The 23,638-nt window shown below is 43.7% G+C and overlaps 1 protein-coding gene across 2 annotated transcripts in view; it reads left to right on the forward strand.

The window, feature by feature from the left end:
• Aig1 (androgen induced 1) overlaps nt 1-23,638 on the forward strand; it is a 223,148-nt gene that overhangs the window by 195,196 nt on the left and 4,314 nt on the right. Inside the window, exons 5-6 of one of the 2 annotated variants that reach the window (XM_032894969.1) lie at nt 20,789-20,952; nt 21,530-21,885. In XM_032894969.1, the coding sequence (XP_032750860.1) occupies nt 20,789-20,952; nt 21,530-21,657 (292 nt within the window). In that variant the 3' untranslated portion in view covers nt 21,658-21,885. Of the gene's footprint in view, nt 1-20,788; nt 20,953-21,529; nt 21,886-23,638 lie in introns of those variants that run through there. The other variant, XM_032894968.1, reaches the window with a different exon arrangement.

The raw sequence follows: 23,638 nt of genomic DNA on the forward strand, positions 1-23,638 counted from the left end.
TCTCCTAACAGACATCAGAGAGAATAAAAATAGTTTCTACTATTTACTAGTAGTTGGCCTGCCCCCATCACCTACAAAGACTGGTTAACTCAGTTAAAAATTTTTGACTGTGCACACTTAACTTAAACATACCAAATTATAGAAAATCAAAGTTTTTAAGTACATATTGAACTAATAGGGTTGTTGCATGTAGGTTTGAGTAAATGAAATAACTACACATAGAAATTAAAAATTACGTTTCTAACACTGTGCACTAAGCCTTTAAGAGGAAGTTCCCTTCAGGGGCTTGCTGTGTAGAAGTAGCTGGTGCTCAGGTAATTAAGTGAACTCGATCTGTTGAAGGGAAGCAGGCAATAAGTCTCTTTCTCAGTTCACTTTTAATAGTTTATTTCTCAGTATGTGATTCCTTAAAGCAATGATGTAGTTTGTTTTCCTGAGACAAGTATCAGGAAATGACCTTGAATTGGCTCTCACTTTGCAGTCCAAAGTGTATCTTAGGGCTCATCCAATGACGAGCAAACACAAAATATTGTCCCTTCAGATCCCCACGTTCAAGGTGCTCATTAACATTAATCATCAGGGCTCTTGGGAAGAAGTGGCATGGCCAGCATTGACTGGCCCGGTGTTGTATGAAGTCTGCTAGCATCTAGGAAGCAGCGAGCTCACCACAAAGGCCATCAGGGAGGTTTCCATGGTAGCAGCCCATTTTCTGTCTGCACATTTCTAACATGGATCCGAATACTCACCGTGCTACTTCTTAATGAAAAAGAAATGGAGTATTAGTAACGCCAGTCGTCAGGCCTGCTGTCCAGGTGCCGTGCAGCACCAAGGTGAAGCAGGATGTCTGCTCAGCCTTCCTTTTCAACCGGTGATCCACGAAGGAGGGCTGGCGTCCCTTTGATCTTACTGTATGTTAATGACCTCCAGTTATCTCCTATGATTGCTATGGAGACAAATGGACCGACGTGAGAAGTACAGCTTTTTCATCTGGGCTGCCTCGTACAGTAGACAAGCTTGTTAGTCTATGCCAGGGAGAATTCAATGTAGCAACGTGGAAAAGGGACAGTATTAAAGAAGGACAGTGCTCCGTCCCTGCTGAGTCTATGTATGTATTCATTCTGCCTAGATTCTCAGCACCGGGTCTTTCTCGTGGTCTTTATTACCTAACATAAATGCATTGCGGCATCACCTCTCTCTGGTTGTAAATTACTGATCTCATCTCTTAGCCATAACTATGGGATGGGCTCTTTAGACTTCTTATTCTACAGGAAGTCAACGTTGAAGTCAAACAGTACCCAGTCATCCACGCAAAGAGGACTTAGCAGGGCTTCACGTTACCCCGCTGCTCAGTCGTAGAAAGCATCACACCTTCCTCCTACTTAGCCGAGTTCAGAAATACCATTCTTGATCCGGTTTCATTTAACTTTCCTTTCTCCCTCTCATAGGCTCAGAGATCTGAAAACACTTATGGTCCAGTATGTGTCCAATACTGTATCAGCTACTTTAACCGTGATATCTGAACATGTCATGGCGTGGTTTTACTTACAGCTTTAATTCAATATCAGTAGCTGGAGTGGGTGCTACATTCATGAAGATGTATGAAAGCTGTCATGTAGAAACTGTATTTTTTTAGTGGGAAAACTTCAGTGGAATGTAGTAAAGAAATTAATAGGTATTTAAGCATAAATGTTAGTGAAGACCCAGGGTTGAGGTATTAGAGTAAATCAGGGACGAAATGATTCTAGCTGGAAATTGTCTGGAAGTTTCCATACAATGGTAGGGTAGATGGGATGGGATGGTGGGCATTCTCAGTGCACAGAGAAGTTGTAGGTCAACAGAATGAGAAATGCAGACCTATGCACTGACAGAATAGCAAACAGCTACTCAGCCAATGAGAAGCAGGAGGTATCAGGTGCAGAAGCGGGACTTTCAGAACCATACCTGAGGAAAAGCGGGGTTCATACATCCTGCCGTCACAGAATCAGAAACACAAGAGGGAGACCAATCAGTATTTCAGGAGAAAGAAGCACTACATCTCCCCCCCCCCGGGTTTGTAAACGCCATTGTTTTCCTATTAAAGGTTTTCCTACTAATGGGTAGGAAATTAGAATTGCCCTGCGTATAAAGGGCAGTCTTGAGTAGAAGTAGTCTCTTTATTCTGAATAATTTCTTTTAGTCTTATTTTATGATAAGGTGCTTCTTCCACCTGCCCACAGACTGTGAAGACCCAGGCAGGCTCTGTGCACCTGCAGATCTCAGCCACAGTCACTTCTATGACCAAGTTGACCCTATTGAACCAGAGTTTCCCGCTAGTCAGCTGCTTTGGCACAGAATAACAACAGCAGACCTGCCCAACCACAAAGACGGAGAGTGAGTTCTATGGCCCCCGTAAAATGATCTTGTAACCGTGGGTGCCACTAAGTGGGATACCTAAAATGCTAAGCTGGATTGGTAGGACAGATAAGGCTTTCCTCCCACGGAAGCTATCCAGGAAAAATTGGAAAAGATCGCTGTGTCTTCAAATGTATAGACAACAAAGTGAGGGTTCAAGCATCAGAAAGAGTCAGGTAAATGTCGCACCACCCCAAAAGACCTGATAAGAGATGTATAATCAAGAGGGAAATAAATATTTCTAACGAACTCAAAATAATGTAATTTAAAAAGATGCAAACAAAGTTCATGGCTATGGGAATGAAATAAAATCAGAAAGCCGCAAAGAAATAAAGATATTTTTAGATCTTAGAGGTAAAGAATTTAATGACTGAAATGACAAAAGTTTTAATAGAACTTCAAACGCAAAAGATAAAGTAGAACAGGTCACAAACACAAGGTGTCATTTAATTATTGCCCCAAGTGAAATAAGCAAAGGGAAAAGTGAGAAGAGTAAAGATCTGTTCAGGATGTGTATGATCCCAGGAACTGAATTAATGTATGAGAGTCCCAGGAGAACAAGAGGAGGCACAGGCAGAAATCGTCCACATCTGGGGAGAGAAATGGATGCCCAAATTTATGAACCTCTTACAGCACACAATTAAAGTGAACTTAAAGAGGCCCACGTCGAGACTCATTAAAAGTGCATTGCGAAATGTCAAAGGAGAAAAATTTTCAAGCATCAAGAAAGAAGTCAAATCATTGCATACCAATAATTTCCTTATACAACTACTTACGGGTTTCTCGACAAAACTCTCTGTAGACAAAGTACCATAAAGAAAGAAAATTTAACAGGTAATAGTATACCTAAACAGACTGTGTCTCGTAAATGGAGAAAAGATTAAGTCTTCCCTCGTAGAGAAGACAAAGAAAGACTGAGAAGTTCATTCCCAGGAATCAAGCTTTACAAAGAGTAAAACTAGTCACCAATTTGAAACAATTAATGGCCAGCAACATTATTCACAGGAAGAAAATATCACTAAAGTCAAAGTCAACGAGTAAACGTGTTGAGAAGCTAACACAGGAGTCCATCATTGGGTGCACATGGAGAAGACAAGAGTCTGGTGTCAGGAACCTGAAGGATGGTTGAAGTGGGAATTGCTGGCTTTGTTGGAGATGCAATCACCATGTGGTGTTTTTCTGGAAACTGTCTCATGAGAGGATTCTTGCTGAGAACAGACACGTGGTGTCTTTCTGGAAACTATCTGGTGAAAGGGCGTGTGGCATTTTGCTGGAGCAGGTGCGTGAGAGGACACACGATGTTTGAACAGAATCCAAATATAAGTATAATTCCACAGATGGTGGACGACTCCCTGGCATTGGTTCGCCTTGCTGGCCTTCATTTGGCTTCGCCAATGATGGTCTTCACTAAAGAAGCTCTTGCGTTGATTTGCCTTGCTTTCTTCTCTGGTCTTCACTTGGTGTGACTTCATAGGGAGACGTGCACCGAAGAACATCTGGTGGCTTTCCAGCTGCTTCTTGCCACTTTGGTGACGTGGGCTGATTGGTGGAGCCTTGTGCTGCTGCTGCTGCTGCTGTTGCTGCTGCTGCTGTTGCTGCTGCTGCTGATGATGGTGGTGGTGGTGATGGTGATGGTGGTGGTGATGATGGTGGTGGTGGTGATGATGATGATGGTGGTGGTGGTGATGATGATGGTGATGGTGGTGGTGATGGTGGTGGTGGTGATGATGGTGGTGGTGATGATGGTGGTGGTGATAATGATGGTGGTGGTGGTGGTGGTGGTGGTGATGATGATGGTGATGGTGGTGATGATGATGGTGGTGATGGTGATGGTGGTGGTGATGATGATGATGGTGATGGTGGTGATGATGGTGGTGGTAGTGGTGATGATGGTGGTGATGGTGATAGTGGTGGTGATAATGATGCTGGTGGTGGTGGTGGTGGTGGTGATGATGATGATGATTAGTGTTTAGTATTTGCCTAGTGGACTGGATGGGAGACAACATATATTGGAATCACCCCAAGAAACAATTTCTTAACAGGTCCACTTCCCCCTTATCCTATTAGCCATTTTCTTCCCCTTTCTTCGTTTGGTGAACTATAAGGGAGGTTGAAGTATTTAAACCTTACTAAAGTAGGTTTTGAAAATTTTAGGCCAATGGGTGTAGAAGTTCATAACTTTATAGTGATTGAAGTTAAGTTGCCATCAACTTGAAATAGATGTATATAAGAGTTTTGAAGAAATACTTGAAGAAAAGGGTCTTCAAACAGAAATGTAACTGTGGAGAGATAAAAATAAAAGCGTGTCACCACAGAAAAAGAAAAGAAAATCACTGTGAGTGACAACAAAGAAATATGAAAGCAAGCAAATTACAAAGAAAAAAGAAGAATCAACAAGGCGGCAAGAATGATGTTTCAACCATCACTACTTTAAATGTAAATAGATTGCAATCAAAATCAAAAGGCATATACTAAGTCTAAATGGATTTTACAAAACCAAGAAGATACAATTTGTGGATACAACTTATGCTGTGTACAAGGAATTGACCTAGATTTAGGGACATGGGCTAAATGTGAAGGGGTACAAACATGTGACACACAAATGATTTTCAAAAAAGTTAAAAAGAGAAAGAGATAACTGTCTGTAACCATATGTATGTGGGATTTTTAACACTGTTGGGCAGAGCCAGTAGGATTGTAAATTGGAAGCCAGTATTAGCTGAGACTTTATCTCAAAAAGAAAAAAAGGAAAGAATAAAGAAAAAAGAAACAAAAAGGAAGGAATAAAGGGAAATGGTATATATATGTATGATTATATGTATATATACATATATACATATATATGTATATATACATATATACATATATATGTATATGTATATATAATTAAACATGCTAAGTCAAAAATCTGCTTTGAAGAGTCAGAGAGTGCCATTGTATTTTAAGGGGATCAAATCAAGGTAATGGATTAGTATATGATAAATATTATGTGCGTAATAGTCAATTATCTTTTTGTGTCCATCTTTATTAAATTAGGTATTTTTATTTACATTTCAATTGTTATTCCCTTTCCGGTTTCAAGCCAACATCCCCAACTCCTCCCTTCCCTTCTATATGGGTGTTCCCTCCCCATCCTCCCCCATCACCGCCTCCCCAATAATCCTTCACTGGGGGGTTCAGTCTTAGCAGGACCCAGGGCTTCCCTTCTACTGGTGCTCTTATTTAGGATATTCATTGCTACCTATGAGGTCAGAGTCCAGGGTCAGTCCATGTATAGTCTTTGGGTAGTGGCTTAGTCCCTGGAAGCTCTGGTTGCTTGGCATTGTTGTTCATATGGGGTCTCGAACCCTTTCAAGCTCTTTCAGTCCTTTCTCTGATTCCTTCAACGGGGGTCCCGTTCTTAGTTCAGTGGATTGCTACTGACATTCGCCTGTGTATTTGCTGTATTCTGGCTGTGTCTCTCAGGAGAGATCTACATCTGGCTCCTGTCAGCCTGCACTTCTTTGCTTCATCCATCTTATCTAGTTTGGTGGCTGTATATGTATGGGCCACAGGTAGGGCAGGCTCTGAATGGGTGTTCCTTCTGCCTCTGTTCTACACTTTGCCTCCCTATCCCCTCCCAAGGGTATTCTTGTTCCCCTTTTAAAGAATATAGTCAATTATCTTAATATGCTAAACACTGCACAACTTAAAAGGAGAAATGGGCAGCCGTACGATCATTGTAGGACCTCAGTACTCTGTGCAATCGATGAATGCACAGAGAGAAAACGAGTCATGTGGTGATAGACTTGAACAGCACTGAAGATCTGTGGGTCTCACAGAGCGCCCCATCCCAAACCAACACAGCGCCTTTCCTTTAAACAATTATATTTACTTTTATTTGACAATTTCTTTCTTTTTAGAAAATTTTGACATATTTGACCCCCAACCTCCTCCCATTACCACCCTTCCATCCTTTTCCATCTATATTAATTAGGGTTTCAATTACTGTCATAAAACACCATGACTTTTAAAAATAACTTGTACCTCTGCATAAAACCAGATACACTCAAACTAATAGAAGAAAAAGTGGGGAAGAGCCTCGAACACATGGGCACTGGGGAAAATTTCCTGAACAGAACACCAGTGGTTTATGCACTAAGATCAAGAATCAACAAATAGGACCTCATAAAATTGCAAAGCTTCTGTAAGGCAAAGGACACTGTCATTAGGACAAAATTGCAACCAACAGATTGGGAAAAGATCCTTACCAATTCTACATCTGATAGAGGCCTTATATCCAATATATACAGAGAACTCGAGAAGTTAGACTCCAGAGAATCAAATAACCCTATTAAAAATGGGTTTCAGAGCTAAACAAAGAATTCTCAGCTGAGGACTATCTAATGGCTGAGAAGTACCTATAGAAATGTTCAACATCCTTACTCATCAGGGAAATGCAAATCAAAACAACCCTGAGATTCCACCTCATGCCAGTCAGAATGGCTAAGATAAAAAAAACTCAGTTGACAACTGATGCTGGCAAGGATGTGGAGAAAGAGGAACACTTCTCCATTGTTGGTGGAAATGCAAGCTGATACAACCTCTCTGGAAATCAGTCTGGAGGTTCCTCAGAAAATTGGACATTGCACTACATGAAGACTCAGCTATACCACTCCTGGGCATATACCCAAAGAAGCTCCAACATTATAACAAAGACACATGCTCCACTATGTTCATAGCAGCCTTATTTATAATAGCCAGAAGCTGGAAAGAACCCAGATGCCCCTTCAACAGAGGAATGGATACAGAAAATGTGGTACATCTACACAATGGAGTACTACTCAGCTATTAAAACAATGAGTTCATGAAATTCATAGGCAAATGGATGGAACTAGAAAATCATCCTGAGTGAGGTAACTCAATCACAAAAAAACACACATGGTATGCACTCACTGAGAAGTAGATATTAGCCCAAAAGCTTGAAGATACAATCCATAGACCACATGAAGCTCAAGAATAAGGACGACTAAAGTGTGGATGCTTCAGTCCTTCTTGAATGGGGGGGACAAAAATATTCATAGGAGGAGATATGGAGACAAAGTTTGGAGCAGAGACTGAAGGAGTGGTCCTTCAGAGACTTCCCCACCTAGGGATCCAGCCCATATACATACAGCCACCAAACCCCCAACAATATTGCTGATGCCAAGAAGTGCATGCCTGAAAGGCTCTGCCAGAGCATGACAGATCCAGAGGCAAAGGCTCGCAGCCAACCATTAAAGTGAGAACGGAGTCCCCATTGAGGAGTTAAAGGATTGGAGGAGCTGAAGGGACTTGCAACCCCATAAGAACAACAATACCAACCAAGCAGAACTCTCAGAGGCTAAACCACCACCCAAAGTGTACACACGGACAGACCCAAGGCTCCAGCTGCATATATAGCAGAGGATGGGAAGAGATTGGTGTTGGGCACCAATGGGAAGAGAAGCTCTTGGTCCTTCCAAGGCTGGACCCTCCAGTGTAGGAGAATGTCAGAGCAGGGAGGTGGAAAGGGGTGGATGGTTGGGGGGGGCACACTCATAGAAGGGAGGGGGAGGGGATGGAATAGGGGTTTTATGGTCGGGAAACCGGGAACTAGGATAACATTTGAAATGTAAATTAAAAGAAAACAATAAAAAGGAAATATAAATAAATAAAAAACATCCAATAAGAAAAATAAAAATAAAGGATAACATTTGAAATGTAAATTAAAAGAAAACAATAAAAAGGAAATATAAATAAATAAAAAACATCCAATAAGAAAAATAAAAATAACTTGTAGAAGAAAGGCTTTAGTTTCTATGTCTAAACAGGAACCTAGGGGCAAGAGCAGAGGCTATGGAGGAGCCCTGCTCATTGGCTTGCTCCCCATGTCTTACTCAATACCACCCAAGGCCAATACCACACCCAATGAGCCGGGCCTTCCCACATCAATCACCCATTGAGTACACAGAGCACAGCCTTACCCACAGGCCAGGCCAGTAGGGGCATTTCCTCCACTGAGATCCCCTCTTCTCAAAAGACTCTAACTTGCATCAAGTTGGCATAAAACTAGCCAGGACACCGCCCAACTATGAGGTGAATCCTTTTCTTCTTTTTCCTCTTCCTCCTCCTCCTCCTCCTCCTCCTTTTCCCATCAATTTTAGTTTGTGACGCCAAGCTGTCCTTAGGAGTTGGGCCCACCCTGGTGTGTGATCGCCCTACTAGGAGTCAAGTCACTGAAGAACACTAAGTATGTTCTCACAGCAACTATCGAGTGCCCAGAGTTCCTCAGGTAGTGGAGGTGGGGATGCAGCGCACTATGCCAAAGGCCTGACGCAATGGCTGAAAGAAATAGATGTGACTTGGCTTGAGGGGCAGGGCCAGGTGTGAGAGGGCAGCTAAGCGCTACATTTCCTGAGGCTGGGGGTTTCAGCTTCTTTAAACATAAAGCTCTTGGAGCTTTTGATCGTTTAATTCAGAGTAACAAACAAACGTTAGCAAAGAACACTTGTCAATGTTCTAGGGCTGTCCTGAATAGTAATTCAAGTCTCAGGTGTCACTTAAGGGCCAGGGAGCTCTGAGTCTGGGCCTGTTGGTTCTGGTCATGGACCACATCTACCTCAGGAACTGCTACGTTCCCATCTCTGACACCACCACTCAGGCCTAATCCATGAATGTTAAGTGGAAAAATAAGCCAACAGAACCCTTGTCACTGGAGAAGCAGCACTGGGGCAAGAGCAGAGATGTTCTCACTATACAGTGTGACATAGGGCACCACTCAAAACGAGGATCTACAGAAGCAGCCAGCAAGATGTGGGGTGCGGAACAGGCAGTGAGGAAGACAGCGAGGAATTCTTAATTGTCCCAGTGAAAAGCATTTAGTGCCTCTGAGGGTCAGAATAGTAAGTGAAGTCACTCTCTGCAAAAGTGTGGAAAATTAGGATATCTGCCGTGGAATTCAGACAGTCCCTCCTCGCCTCCCAGTGTGAATGTGCAGCTTCCTTCAGCCGCCAACTCCAGTGATCACATGGATCGTAATGGTCCCTTGCTGGGACCCCACCTCCCTCCTGAAAGAACACATGTTCCCTCCGGTGTTCAATGTGGCAGCTTGATGTTTGGCACCTGGTGTGCTCTGAGCAGTTCCAAGTGATTAAAGTTAAGGAAAACCAGCCACGAGTTTTATGGAGGGAAATTCAGATTGAATTCTCTCCAGGAAAACATCACCATAAAATCAGGTGGATTGGAGAGAGTGGTTCTCATTGGAAACGAATCATTCGCAACCAGGTTAAGCCTGTGCCAGGAGATGTGCCAAAGGGAAACTTTCTGAAGTTGAGTATTGGTCCTCCTTCGTGGATAAATCACTCCGATATTTGTGATTTAGAACCAGGAAGAAAACACATTCCCTCATGACCTCATGACAGAATTCATTCCGAAAGGCTTGCACAATTTGCCTGTTTCCCTGGGGATGGGTGGAGGGACTTGTAACCTTGAAAATATTCTTGTATGGAGTACAGGAAAATGTTATGTTCTTCCATATAAAGAGAAACACTGGAAAAGCTTCTGTCACTGCTTGTTTGCTTTGCTCAGATATTTTTTTTTAAAAAAAAAAACTTTATTGTAAGCTGATGGTGCTAATAACTTCATTATCTGCCTGTTACAGAGACGAATTACGTACTTATCCTCTATCCCTGCTGTGTTGTCTAGTCTTGGTGTCAACTTCTAGCTCATTCACATAGTTTAGATCGTATTAGCAGGCGGCATTGAAACTACCCTACTAACCTGGAGAGGGGATCAAAGACATTCCAGTGTTCGAGGTGATTCAAAAATAGATGAATGAGGTAGAAGTTTTTCCAAAGTGTTAAAGACTTAGCTACATACACAGCCATGTAATTTGTGAGGCCCAAATGAGAAATATTGGGAGGGCCCTTTGTTAAAGTAAATTACTAGCAATTACAAAATGGCGACTGTGCATATTTTAATTCAAGCCTCGGTCCCTTCGGAGCACTGTGTACTGTGCGACACATGGCAGGCACACACACACACACACACACACACACACAGAGAGAGAGAGAGAGAGAGAGAGAGAGAGAGAGAGAGAGAGAGAGAGAGAGAGAGAGAGAAAGCCTACTTCAGGATCTGTGGGACTAGCTTCATTGAAAATAATCAAGAAATCTTTATTGAACACTAAATTTTGATTGTGTTGTAAGGTATTACCTTGAAAACTACCCCCAATGTATAACGCTAGGCTTCTGCAGTGCTGTTTGTAAGTGAAATGGTACTTCGACATGACTCAGTGCATCTCTCTGCGAGGTGCTTGTCTGTGAGCGGATGCATTTTCTAGCACTGCTAATACTTAGTGTGAGAGAAGCTTTGAGCCCATTTTTCCATCTAAGCGAGCATCCCTTCACAGAGCCTGCGTCTCGGCTACCCGTTCAGTAGCAAGTCTAGGCAAACTCACCACCTCACAGCCTCATAACCAACTACACCTACACATCACGCTCCTGTTCATCCCACAAATGAGTGAGTCCGTGAACAGCCACCACAACAACACAAACAAAACTTCCGGAGTTGCCGAAATGCAATAAATCAGGCCCTTGTTAAATCAGTACTAGAAAGTTCACGCAGCCTTCAGAAGAGTCCGCAAGTCGCACACAAAGTTCACTCAACACAGGAATGGATAGACTTGGCGGGGAAGTGCCCTTCAGAAGCATCAGAGGGTTGAGAGACACAATGGGACAAGGAGTTGATGTCCATACGCTATGCTACCTACCCAGGACTCAGGCCATTGCTTGGCAAGTACAGTGAGTCCTCATAGGTTAAATACACATGTGGTGTGACTGTTTCTTAAAAGATAAGTCATCGCCTCCTCCAAAGGAGCGTTTTATCCCCGCAGTGGTTTCCCCTCTTCGCAAAGGAAGTTATAAAATGTGATCCTTGAGTTTTACAAGACACCCAATCTTGTGTTAAAACTTCACTAAAAGTGATTTATGTTGCATTTTTGCAACATTTCTACGATCCTGTGAGTTGCTTTTATATTCAGAGGGGGGGAAACTTTATAGAGAGACTTCATGCCTAAGTCATTTTTGGTTTCTAAGCATATTAAAGGGTTTCCAGGATCCCGTTCCCATCCATCGTAGACTGACCTCTGGGGCAGCAGAGCAGCCGGCTAAGCAAGCTAAAACCTGACCTTCTGAGACATGTGTCTAGCTTCTCCACTACTCCACCTCACTGGGCCTCAGCATTCTCATCTGTAAAATGATACAAACATAGCACCTTCCCCTAAAGAAGGGCTCCCAGAAAGCCTAGTGCCTGTCAATAGCCTACAAACATAACTGGCTACAAACTGCTGTGGAGCATAAGTCTATATGTGTGTCTTACAAGCTAAAAGCCTAACTTTCTTTTAATTTTTTTGTTTATTCACTTTACATCCCAATACCAGTGCCCCCTCCTCCCGGTACCCCCTCTTGCAGATCCTACCCCCATTCCTCCTTCCTCCTTCCTCCTCCCCTCACACAATGCACTATCCCTCCCCATCTCCCTTGCACAAGTCACTGCAGTGTTAGGCACATCCTCTCCCACTAAAGCCAGACAAGGTGTTTCAGTGAGTCAAATGGGATCTGCAGGCAGGCCACAGATTCAGGGACAGCCCCCACTCCAGTTATTGGGGGGTCTGCATGAAGACCACGCTGCACGTCTCTTACATATGTGCAGGGGCCCTAGGTCCAGCCCATGCTCTCTCTTTGGTTGGTAGTACGGTCTCTGGGTGGCCCCAAAGGTCCAGCTGAGTTGACTCTGTTGGTCTTCCGATTGAGTTCCTGTCCTCTTTGGGTCCCTCAATCCTTCCCCCAACTCTTCCGTAAGACTCCCCGAACTCCACCTAATGTTTGACTGTGAGTCTCTGCATCTCCTTCCATTGACTGCTGAGCGAAGCCCCCTCAGAGAACAGTTACGCTAGGCTCCTGTCTGCAAGCATAACAGAGCATCATTAATAGTGTCAGGGTTAGATTCTTGCCCATGGGATGGGTCTCAAGTTGGGGCAGTCATTGGCTGGCCATTCCCTCCTTCTCTGTTCTTCATCCCTGCACATCTTGTAGGCAGTACACATTTTTGGGCAGAAGGTTTTGTGTGTAGGTTGCTGTCCTTATCTCTCCCCTGGGAGTCATTCTTGGCTATAGGAATTGCGAAAGCCTAACTTTGAAGTCACCTAGCTCCTTATCTAAATTTGAATAGTATCCTTTTAGCGTCCTTAAATAATCAGGGATCTAAAAAGGCTCCTGGTGGTACGATAGCTTCTGTGTCCATTCAGGATAAATAAGGATGACAGCCAGAAAAGGAAGGGTTGACATGTGGACCTCATTCATGTCACTGTCCCAACTCATGATCTTTGTCCCTGTGACCAAGTGAGCTACTAAATTTGAGGTCAGATTTTTTTAACTCTTCATCAACATGTGATATGCAGTCAATACCCAATGTAGATTCCAATAATACTATACACACACACACACACACACACACACACACACACACACACACACACACACACAATCTGAAAATGTCCTTCCTTGCACTTGACAAATGGGAAGCCAGGTAACTCCTGATTCTCAGTTTCTGTGTTAATAGACATGGTGTCTTTGAACCATTCCCTGGCTTCAGGAAACCACATTTCCCTCTCTCTCACACCCATATCCCTAGCCCACATTTCATGGTTTACCTATTTAGTCCCATTTTCCTATCTTCCTCTTGAAACACAACCCTTTTTGGAGCTCTTTCATGAACCAGTTTTCCTGATGCTTTCTGTACTACACTCTCATGGAGATAGTCACAGTCTGTCCCCTAGCATTTTGTTGACAGTGAACATGAAGTTGGTGTTGCCACTTCAGACCCATGTAACTAACGGCCTTCGGGACTCCCCTTGTATATCATTTGGATACCTCAAACTGAGCGTGTCCAGACGGAACTCCTCATCCCCTGAAGGCAGCATCCTCACAGCATTATTTCCTATCTCAGGAAATGGCAACCCTCTCCACCTGGCTCATCAAGCCAGGAATCTATGATTAATCCTTAACTCATCTCAGAGGCTTCACAGTATAAGCCCAGTCAATCACCAAGTCCTCTAATTCCATTTCTGAAGAGAGTACATTTTATTTTTAATGTTTACTATGAATCGAAAAACCACATTCTGTGTCATGACCTAGCCAGGATGTGTGGGGTGGTGTGTGTGTGTGTGTGTGTGTGTGTGTGTGTGTGTGTGTGTGTTTGTGTGAGATCGTGCATGCATGTCCATATGACTGAAACTTTCCTTTTGCAAGCCAGTTTGCATCATCGTATGTCTGACTTTTTTCTTCTGATATCTTGTTTCTGTTTTTAATGTTTGTTACCAGTGGTTATTGGCAAATACTGAACAACCAGTGCTTCAGGGAACAGGGGAAAGGTATATAGTGTTTGCCCTAGGGTAAAACAGTCTCTCTGTGGTTCAATGTAAGCAACATCTGCTTATGACCTACACTTTGATAGATGCTGGTCTATATATCTTATGAAACTGTCCATTAATTTTCATTTCCAATGCTGCCATTTCCATCTAGGCCACCATTATTCCGGATAGAATTGATTTTCAGTTCCGTCTGTCCATTTTATTCAATATGCTTCAAACACTTCTTCCTCACAACACTTGATAGAGTCTAACGTTTGGATGATTTAAGAAGACCACCCAGAGTTTGACACCAGCCCCACCCTGATCTCAGCAAGAAAAAAAAAGTTTCTTCTTGACTATCTTAAGTGTTCCCTTATTCCCTTTTTCTTGGGTCTTTGGCTACTCCTTTTAGCTAAAAAGTTCTTTCCTCCCATCTTTATTCAACTAAATCTTCCTCACCTGGCACAGCTTAAATGGCTTCTCGTCATCCACTCAGGTTCCTGACATATGACAGGCCTAGTGGGAACTGCTAAGTTGACAGCTTCTAAGCCTTGCAAAGCGTGTACTCTAGTTCAAGTCAAGTTAGGACTCAAATTTAAGCTCTAGTAAAAGAGCTTAAATAAAAAAAATATCTATGGTTCTCTAAGAACTTACTATATTTGAATTAACCTGATGGACGGGGGAGTGGGGGAGGGGAGACTTCCCTGAGTAGAGTGATGGCTGCTTGTTCATCAGAGTAGAACTAGGATATCTGAAGATAGATACAAGTTCACTAATCTACAGGATGGGTAACAACCAGCATAGGGAAGAAGAGGCACACATGAAAATCCTCATTACAGGAGGGAAGGTGGGAAATCGGGACCAGATGCCAATCGGTGTAACTAGACTCCAAAGAGCAGCAGGAGAAAGGATTTAAAAAGAAGCAAACAGACGAGCCGCTGTGAAGCGGGTGTCTACACTCATTGTGTATAACAAAGACGAATGGAGAACCACTGACGGATTAAAAGTTAATGTGCTCATATCAGTGACAGAGAAACCTCATGGTGCCCAGTGTGACAGTAGAAAAGTAGGGAGAAGAGAGAAGACACAACATAGAAACTCTTGCAGTCTCCGGACTGAGAAGTTGTCACACAAATTAAATAGAAATAAAAAACAAACCAATGTGTTGCAGAGACGGTTGAGGTAACCTTGATCAGACCGTGCGTGATGAAAGGGGGAGACGTTGACAGGTGTCTGAGTTGCAAAATGAAACCATTCTCAGAGTTGAGGAATTCGGGAAGTCTGTCCAGAAATAGAAATAACGTTGGCTGTAGAAAGACTGAGTTGGAGTCAGAGTTAAGATGTGCAAAATGACTTGCTTTGAGAACCGAGAATATTTTCTAAAACATAGAAGAGATAACTGGGTAGGGATACAAGTCTGTGAACTCCCTATGTATGTGATGGGTGGGAAGCCACAGCCATGAATTTATCAACGGAATGCATAGCATTAAAAAAGTGATTATAAACTAAGCTTCAAGGAATGCCCGGAGCTGTAGAAATGACTCACTGCGTAAAAGTGCTTACTGTTCCTGCAGAAGAACTAGGTTCAGTTCCCAGCATGAACTTTGTGACTCCCAACTTCTACAACCCCGGTCCAATGTGTCTGACATCCTCCTCTGGCCTCTGAAGGCCCCAGACAAGCACACGGTACACTTAGATGCCTGCAGACCAACGAGCGTTACGCTTAAAGTAAGACCATGAAGTCCACATTTCATGGTAGAATAGTGAATGAACTTACAGAGGGGGAAAAAGACTGTTCAGTGTGGCAGGGGACAAAAGGAAAGAGAAATGGCGACCAAACCAATAAGCATGCTGTGTTGGGACATTAAGGATGAAGTGGAAGGGACTGGAGAGATGGCTCAGTGGTTAAGTTCACTCTTCCAGAGGACCCATGTTCAGTCTCCAGCGTCCACATGGCAGCTCACAACTGTGTGTAACACCAGTTCCAGGGGTCTGGTGCCCTCTTCTGGCCCCCACAGGCACTGTTACACACATGGTGCACAGACATACATTTAGACAAGACATTCAAATACATAAAATAAGGAATAGATACACATAAGCCCCCCCTTTCTCTCTCTCTCTCTCTCTCTCTCTCTCTCTCTCTGTGTGTGTGTGTGTGTGTGTGTGTGTGTGTGTGTGTGTGTGTGTGTGTCTGTAACATAATTTTAAAAACACTAAGTTACGTTGGCAGAGGAGCAATGCAGAGTACGGGGAATCAGTAAGTACTCATCGGTTACGAATTTGCCTCGGAGAGAAGGAGAGTCAAAGAACAATGGTTATGAAATTGTTGAAAGCTTTTTTTTTTATTGCAAATTGATGAAAGTCATTTGAACATATCAGCCATGAAGAAAGGCTTGAAAGCAAGTTGAATATGCAAGAGAGTGCACCAAGATGACTAGTTGGACAGAAGCAATCTTTTCAAGAGCAGAAGATAATCCCTGTGCTTCCAAGGCACTCCTATCCTGGCCTTTGTAATTGTTATGAGTCTTAGCCCTACAGCAGAGCCATCTCTCCAGCTCCTGGCCTTTGAAACTGTGCCCTTGCTTGCAAGTGCTCTTATAATTGCTTGGCCTCTCATAGACTGTGCTAACGAGGATAGGCATCTCCTCTGTCTCCTTTACTTCTCCATCTCTGTTTGCAAAGTGCTCAGAGGGAAGTCATGGACAAGTGTCGGTTTTTTTTTTACTTGTAAATTTCAAATAAGTGCATTAGACGTATATGTGATAAAACGTACAATTCAGAAGTCTTACAACGCCCATTAATATGCACATGCATGTACGTAGGTATACTCACGCACGCATGTACACATTAACCCTGGTTGTTGATTTCTGCGGATAAAAATCTCTAACATAAGTTGCCGTCGCCTTAAGCATGGATATCTGGGCACTTACATGAGAAAACTTTAAAAATGAGGCAGCAATTGAAAACGAACCAAGATCTAAGAACTCCCCACTCACAGATGAGCAAGGCTGTGAGTCAGCTTTGTGCAAAAAAACTTAACTGTGATAACATCAAGGAAGCAAATGGTGAAATCACAACCTGTTAGGACAAGTGGATACATCATTCACACCAATCCAGGTAGAAGCCCAAATAACAGGACTTCTACATCTCTACCTGAAATGATAAAAAATAAAATAAAATAAAATTACAGAGCAGAGGGCAAAAATGACTATTTTGAGACAATATCATGTGCCTTGAGGAAAGCAAGCCAGACAGCAAAAAGGAGATCATGCATGGGTGGGACAGGGGCTCTGGAGGCCCCACTCCTATTTGGGTTGCTGCTAGGGTGTGAAGGGTGGGTTTCCTTCATCAGTGTAGCCACTGTTAAGTTCTTTGCGCTCCCGCAAACTTTTCTCCCACCACCTACATTCATGTAAACAATCCTAATTACTCATGAAAAAGCAGAGACATAGATGGAGAAGTGGGACTTGTTAGGAACAAAGAGTCCAGAGAAAATGGAGGGGGTTAAGAAAGAGTAATTAGTCAGGGTAGGGGATGAATAGGATACATTATATACATAATAAATAAATTAAAGTTGTTTCAAAGGGAAAACAGCTGTGCATTTCGCTCCTGGCTTTCCCAGTTTTTCCCGACAGTGCTTGGCTTGGCTTCAGCTTGTCTACGTGTGAAATGGGGCTAACCAACCCTTGCAGGGGTTGGACAAGGTGCACATCAGATGATAGAGCATGCGACAGGCCGACTGCACAGGAGTCAGAGTGTAGAGATGGCGGGATGATATGTGGAAAGCTCAAGTCAGAATTATCGTTTGTCCACGGTGATATCGACGTGGTGACTGGTCATGGAATTCTAAAGTTTCAGGAAGGATCCAGTCTGGACATATAAATGTAGAAGTTAACTAAAGACACATAGGCATTATATGTTGGTTCCGTGTAGATCAAACGTGCATTACACTTGCTGAGGAGCAAACCTCAGGCTTGGCAGCAGATCCTAAGAACAATAAATGAAAGACCCAGTCCACTAAAGGCCAGCACAGTAGCAGGAACAGATATGCAGAGTGCAAGTACCATTCAGAGATGAATTGCACCCCCAGTTTGCCTAATGGAGGAAAGGGTCTTACAGTGAGTCAGTTTGTAACGGGTTTGTAAAACTAATTGACTCTTTGATAACATGAAGTTGGGGCTCCGTTGCGTATTTCCTACGTGGAGGCCACTTGGTAGCTGCCCAACACCTCCTCCTTACCTTAGTTAAAACTAGACAAGAAAGTTCTAACCGCCAGTGATTTATGGACTAATAGAGCAAGTCATATCAACTCCACATCTCATACCGACAATCAACAATTTAATTTCCATTGGCCTTTACCAGTCCTTCTGCTAAAAAACAAAACAAAAACAAAAACAAAAACACCTTTTTGCTAGTGTTTCATGTATTATATCCTGACCAGAGTTTCCCCTTCCTCCACTTCTCTCTTCCTCTCCTCCTCCCTGTCCCCTCTCCCCTAGATCCACTCCTCCTCTGTTCCTTTCAGAGAAGTACAGGCTACCCAGCAATATCGACCAGAGCATATTGAGCCCAGACGCAGGCCCTCTGATCAAGACTGCAGGAGACCATCCAATAGGAGGAAAAGGGTCCCAAGAGCCAGCCCCTGTTCCCTCCGTTAGGATTCCCACGTGAACAACAAGATACACAGCCATCATATACACACAGAAGACCTAGCTTAGACCCATGCAGGCTCCCTGGTTGTTGCTTCAGTCTCTGTGAACTGATATGAGCCATGATTAGTTGGTTCTGAGGGCCGTGTTCTTGTGGTGTTCTTGACCCTTCTGGCCCCCTCTTCTCCAGGGTTCCCTAAGCTCCACCTAATGTTTGGCTGTGGGTCTCTGTGTCTGCTCCCATCGGTGGCTCGATGAAGCCTATCAGGTGAGGCCCCGGTTATGAGTTTAGCAGAGTATCATTAGGAATCATCTCGTTGACTTTTAGTGCATGTGTGATAACACTTTTCACAGAATTATTTTGGCTTCATTAAGAGAATACGGTGGAAATTATTCACCATCTGTAGATGTATACTTACGTGGTATAGTTATGATTCCGAGCCCCCGAATTTTTCAACATCTTACACACAAAACAAAGCAACAAAAACAAACACGATATCCTTGAGTGAACAGTTTAAAGGGAGGGAAGGCTTATTATCCATCCCAGCATCAGCGGTTTCTGTCCATGTCATGAGCTCTGGCAGCGCTCATAAAGGAGAAAGTAGAACGGGAAAGTTGCTCATCTCGTGGGGACTGAAAGGAATGGGGTGAAAGGGTAGCCTTCAAAGGCAGTCCCAACAGCCCGCTTCCCCTAAATAGACTTTACACCTCAGAGCCCCTTCAACTTCCCAATAGCCAGTTAACTAGGAATGCATCAACTGCTTAATTCACGGGCTGGCTCAAAGCCCTCAGGATCCAATCACCTTCCAAAGGCCCCACCACAGGACGCTGCTGCTTTGTGGACTGTGCCTTCGTTCGGTACATGGGTTTGGGAGCAGTTTTTGACCGAGAATGTCATACATGATCATCTCCATTGTGATTTCTGTCTCTTGATTTGCCTGTTTTAGTGCCTCCTATAAATGGAATAACCGCAAGTTTTCCTGTGTTTGATTCCTTTATTATGTTCTGAGGTTCAGTGTGTATTGTAGCGTATACTAAAGCGTTCTCCTTCCTTGTACAATATAACATCCCACTGTATATTATATACAACTCTTTGTACGTTCATTCCTCCTTCAATGGGCATAGGTTCTTTCCTATATTTGGCTGTTCCAAGTGCTAATATATTGGTGTGTTACAGTCTCCACTCTCCATTATACTGGAGATACTCATAAAAGTACAACCTTAAACCACAACATTTTAATACCACGAATGTGCTGTGCCTGCATATGAATACATCTGTGTATGATTTGGGCTCTGCGCGTCTGTGCTCCGTTCATTTAAAAACCCGAAATGCTTTCAGACTCGCCACCAGAGTATGTTTCGCCTCAGTGGCGATTGGGCTTTACCCACAGGAATAAAGCAAGCTCTGTAGTGAAGGCCCATGCCTTCCTGCCACCAGTGAAGCCCTTACGTAAGCGTGTCCACGTTCGTAAAAGAATGGAACCAGAAAGGGAGATAGCCAAGCCCGAACACTAAGGTCTAGAAAGTAACCTTATTTCCTGGTGTAATGGTTATTTGTATTTCACTCGCCAAAACCGGCACTCTTAAGTAAAGAAGTGAACCTCCAAATAATACAGAAAACAGCTCCCAGCAGCCATGCCTGTACTGAGACGGTGGAGGAGACACCGTCACTAAGCTCTGGGAGGCAGTGCTACTTGACGTTGCCATTCCCACAGAACCAGAAACATCCAGCCCAGCAACGAAACGGTTACAAGTGGCACGCACAGGCGTTTAGAAGGGAAGTGAACCTGAGGGTCAGAGAGGCAGGAAGCCTGTATCTGCAGAGTGATGAGCCCATGTTCTGGTCTCGCTGAAAGGTAGCATAGCAAGAAACCTGGCATATATTGTCAGCTTTCGTCTAGGGTGATTGCCTAATGCTGCATTGTCCCATTGTATACAGGAGAGATTAAAAAGATTGTATAACAGTATTAAATCCCCTGGCAGTTTCTAATCCCTGACCAAAACCTTTTAAGTGTCGTTAAAGACAAGAAGACGGTGCCGGAAAGGAGGAGACAGGCAGATGTGTCACTCAATGCAGCGTGGGGCCCTGACCTGGTGCCTGGGACAAATAAGACACAGCAGAGAATGGCAAAGAGAAGTGGTGGTTGGGCTGGTGTGGATGGACAGTTTGACTTCTAACTGGGAACTTCCCCGGAATTGCACAAGATGCTAACAGACCGAGTGTGCGGATAGACAGGAGCTCCTTGCTAGTGGGATGGGTTTGCATTTGCAACACCATAGCTTTGACATCTGTCATGGCTGGGACTCTACCGTTGTCTCTTTTCCAATTCCAACGCAGGGTGTGCTGGATACATCATGTCACCGGCATGTGGGTGTACCCTTTCCTGGAACACATTGGCTCAGGAGCCAGGATCATCTTCTTTGGGTCGACAACCCTCCTAATGAATTCCCTGTACTTGCTCGGAGAAGCACTCAACAGCTATATCTGGGATGCCCCGAGAAGTGAGTATCGTTCCGGGCTCATAAAGGAAGAGCGGTGCTGCCTACGAGACCCTTGGCCGAGGGGAGCACTGGCAGCCAGCTCCTCTTCAGTCTTCTACGGAAGCTTCGGGTTTTTTTTGTTTTTTTATTGCAGCATTAATTTAGGAGCTGCTGGCAGTGTTACCCGAAAGGTTTATTTCTCACTTGCTCTTATTAGGTAGTAAAACATCCAAACCTAGAGATAAAAGAAGCATGCTCATAAAATTATATATAGAAAAAAAAAATGGTGTTGACAAGGGGAGCAAAAGCGAAGCCAGCTACGATCTCCAGGATTCTGCCGTGGTGAACAGACCCTAAATTAAATAGTAAGTTATTCAACTGGCTTCATTAAAAGTCACCAGATCTCATTTTTTTTATATTATCTTTTCATGGGTGCGGTAGGCTCAAAGGAATCTCATGACTGTGAAACCAGAACTATAAACACTGCAGGTGGCTGCCCTTTGCCGGAGCGGAAGGTCATGGACAGATGCGACGTATTTCATGGCTGCTAAGGCTCCTTTAACCTTTGACTTGATTTCTCTTTTGTTTCTATTTATAGCCAAGCCTCCTCCTTCTCAGGACACCCAGTCTTCTTTAAACTATGCCAACCCTGTCAAAAATCTATGTAAAGATAAGCAAACGCTGGAAGGTTTGGAGAGGCAAGAGCTTGAACGTGTAGGGATCTGAATCCCGCGTGAAAACACAGCCAGGGGGTGATGGTGAGGGGGTTTCAGAGAGACCCGGACATCTCCTTGGACACAGTCCCTTATGCTGGATGTCACCTGTAAGTGACGTGTGACCCACCAGTGCTGAGCGCTGACTGAGGACCATCACTGCGCAGGACCTCAGTCCACTTGACTAATTAAGTAGTCGCTCCCACAGTCACTGAAGCAGACTGGTTCTGTGTGCACCTCTTCCGAGACCGTGTGACTCAACATGCCCGCAGACGCTGAATGACCCCAGTTTCTAATCTGTTCAGGCCACAGCTCGGAGAGCCAGACATTAATCTGTTCGTGATGTTCCCCCTCCCCATTCAACGGAAGCAGTAATCTTTCTCCTTTAAATTACAGAATCTCGGGGTGCACTTAAAAATGTTTTCGAAATAAAATACAAACTTTCCTCACCTTCCTCAGAGAATGGCTGTAGTTAGATTTAAGCGATTGTGTGCAGTCCTGGGGAAAAGACTTCTGGCTTCCTCTGTCCTCTTGATGTCCTCCATTCTGGGAGACATTTGCCCATAACTCTGCCGCTTCCTTGAGCAGATGGCTTGAGTGGCAGAGGAGATAAATATTCACTCTGGATTGTAAGGAGTTGTTTACCAGCAGCCTTGAGTGAGGACTTAAAAAATGAATAGCAACACTGAGGGTGTTTGTTTGTCGTTTGTTTGTTGTTTGTTTGTTTGTTTGTTTCTAACTGTCTGTGCTGGTTGACCGGTCTTCACCTTTTCCTTCAGGGCATGCATGAAAGTCAGTCACCGTTTGATCACGTATTTCTGTACAGAGAATAATTTGCTCTACATTTATCTAGGGGAGCCCATAGGAACTGTTGTTTGTGTCAAGCCAGCGTCTTCCCACAGATGGCTTTCTCAAGCGTGTGGTCATGTGTTCATCTGATGCTCATATGTCTGTCTCATAATCGTGTCTTAGACGCGGGTAACTTCTGTCTGCTCTCACAGATTCACATGAAGGTGAAGACCACGTTTTCTTACGTAGCTCAATGTCACTCCTCAGACATCGTCTACATTTATACTTTTAAGGACAGGCTCACCATTGCCCAAGAACTCACCATGTAGGCTAGGCCGGCTTGCCGGTGGGTCCCAGGACCTGCCTGTGTCTACCTCCTCAACACCTGGAATTACAAATTCATGCAAATATGTAATAATTTTAATATGTGTTTTAGGGATCTAGGGTCCTCGTGCTAGCAAGGCAAGTACTTTGCTGACCGAGCCTTTTTTTCTAATCCTAGCTCCTAAATTTGCATACTAAGAAATTTCATTCTGTCACATAGTGGAATTTTTATTTATTCACCAACACTTAAAAATTGGAAATTTTCATACCACAGCTGGACTTCCTCTCCTTATCAGATATTTTAAGTTCTGGCAACACGGATCCCACCGCTCCTTCTGCCAACAATGGGTTTGAATTGAGGATCATCAGTTGCCACCTTTAGATGTCTGCCTAGCTCTCTCTGATTCTCCTCTGACACTTAACCCAGTCAATTTCACAGTTGGGTTTGAAAGTACAGATTAAAGTAGTCTAGGCATACGTGTGGGTGTTCATGCACGTGATGACTACTGTCTGGTACGGTATAAAATGTTGTCACCCATCATTCTTCACTGGGCATCCTCCGCTGAGAAGGGATGCTGCACTTAAGCCACCTTGCTGAGTCCTTCATGGTTTTCAAAGACTCAAATCCTCTGGCTTGCTTATGCTACAACTTCAAGATGAAAAACACATTGCAGACCATCACAGCTGAGAGAAGAATCCTCGAAATTATTTAAACCCTTCCTCTCCTTTGCATAGGTGTCTGAGGCCTATAACTGCCCTATTTAGACAGTTGCTGGCAAAGGCAGTGACCCCACCCAAGGTTCATTTGCTTGCCACGTCTAGTGAACATTCAGAAGGGCTCCATGTTTCAGAAACACAAAACAGGTCTGTCTGCTGGGAAA

The sequence above is a fragment of the Rattus rattus genome, chromosome 2, assembly GCF_011064425.1.
Source record: "Rattus rattus isolate New Zealand chromosome 2, Rrattus_CSIRO_v1, whole genome shotgun sequence".
Lineage (NCBI taxonomy): Eukaryota > Metazoa > Chordata > Mammalia > Rodentia > Muridae > Rattus > Rattus rattus.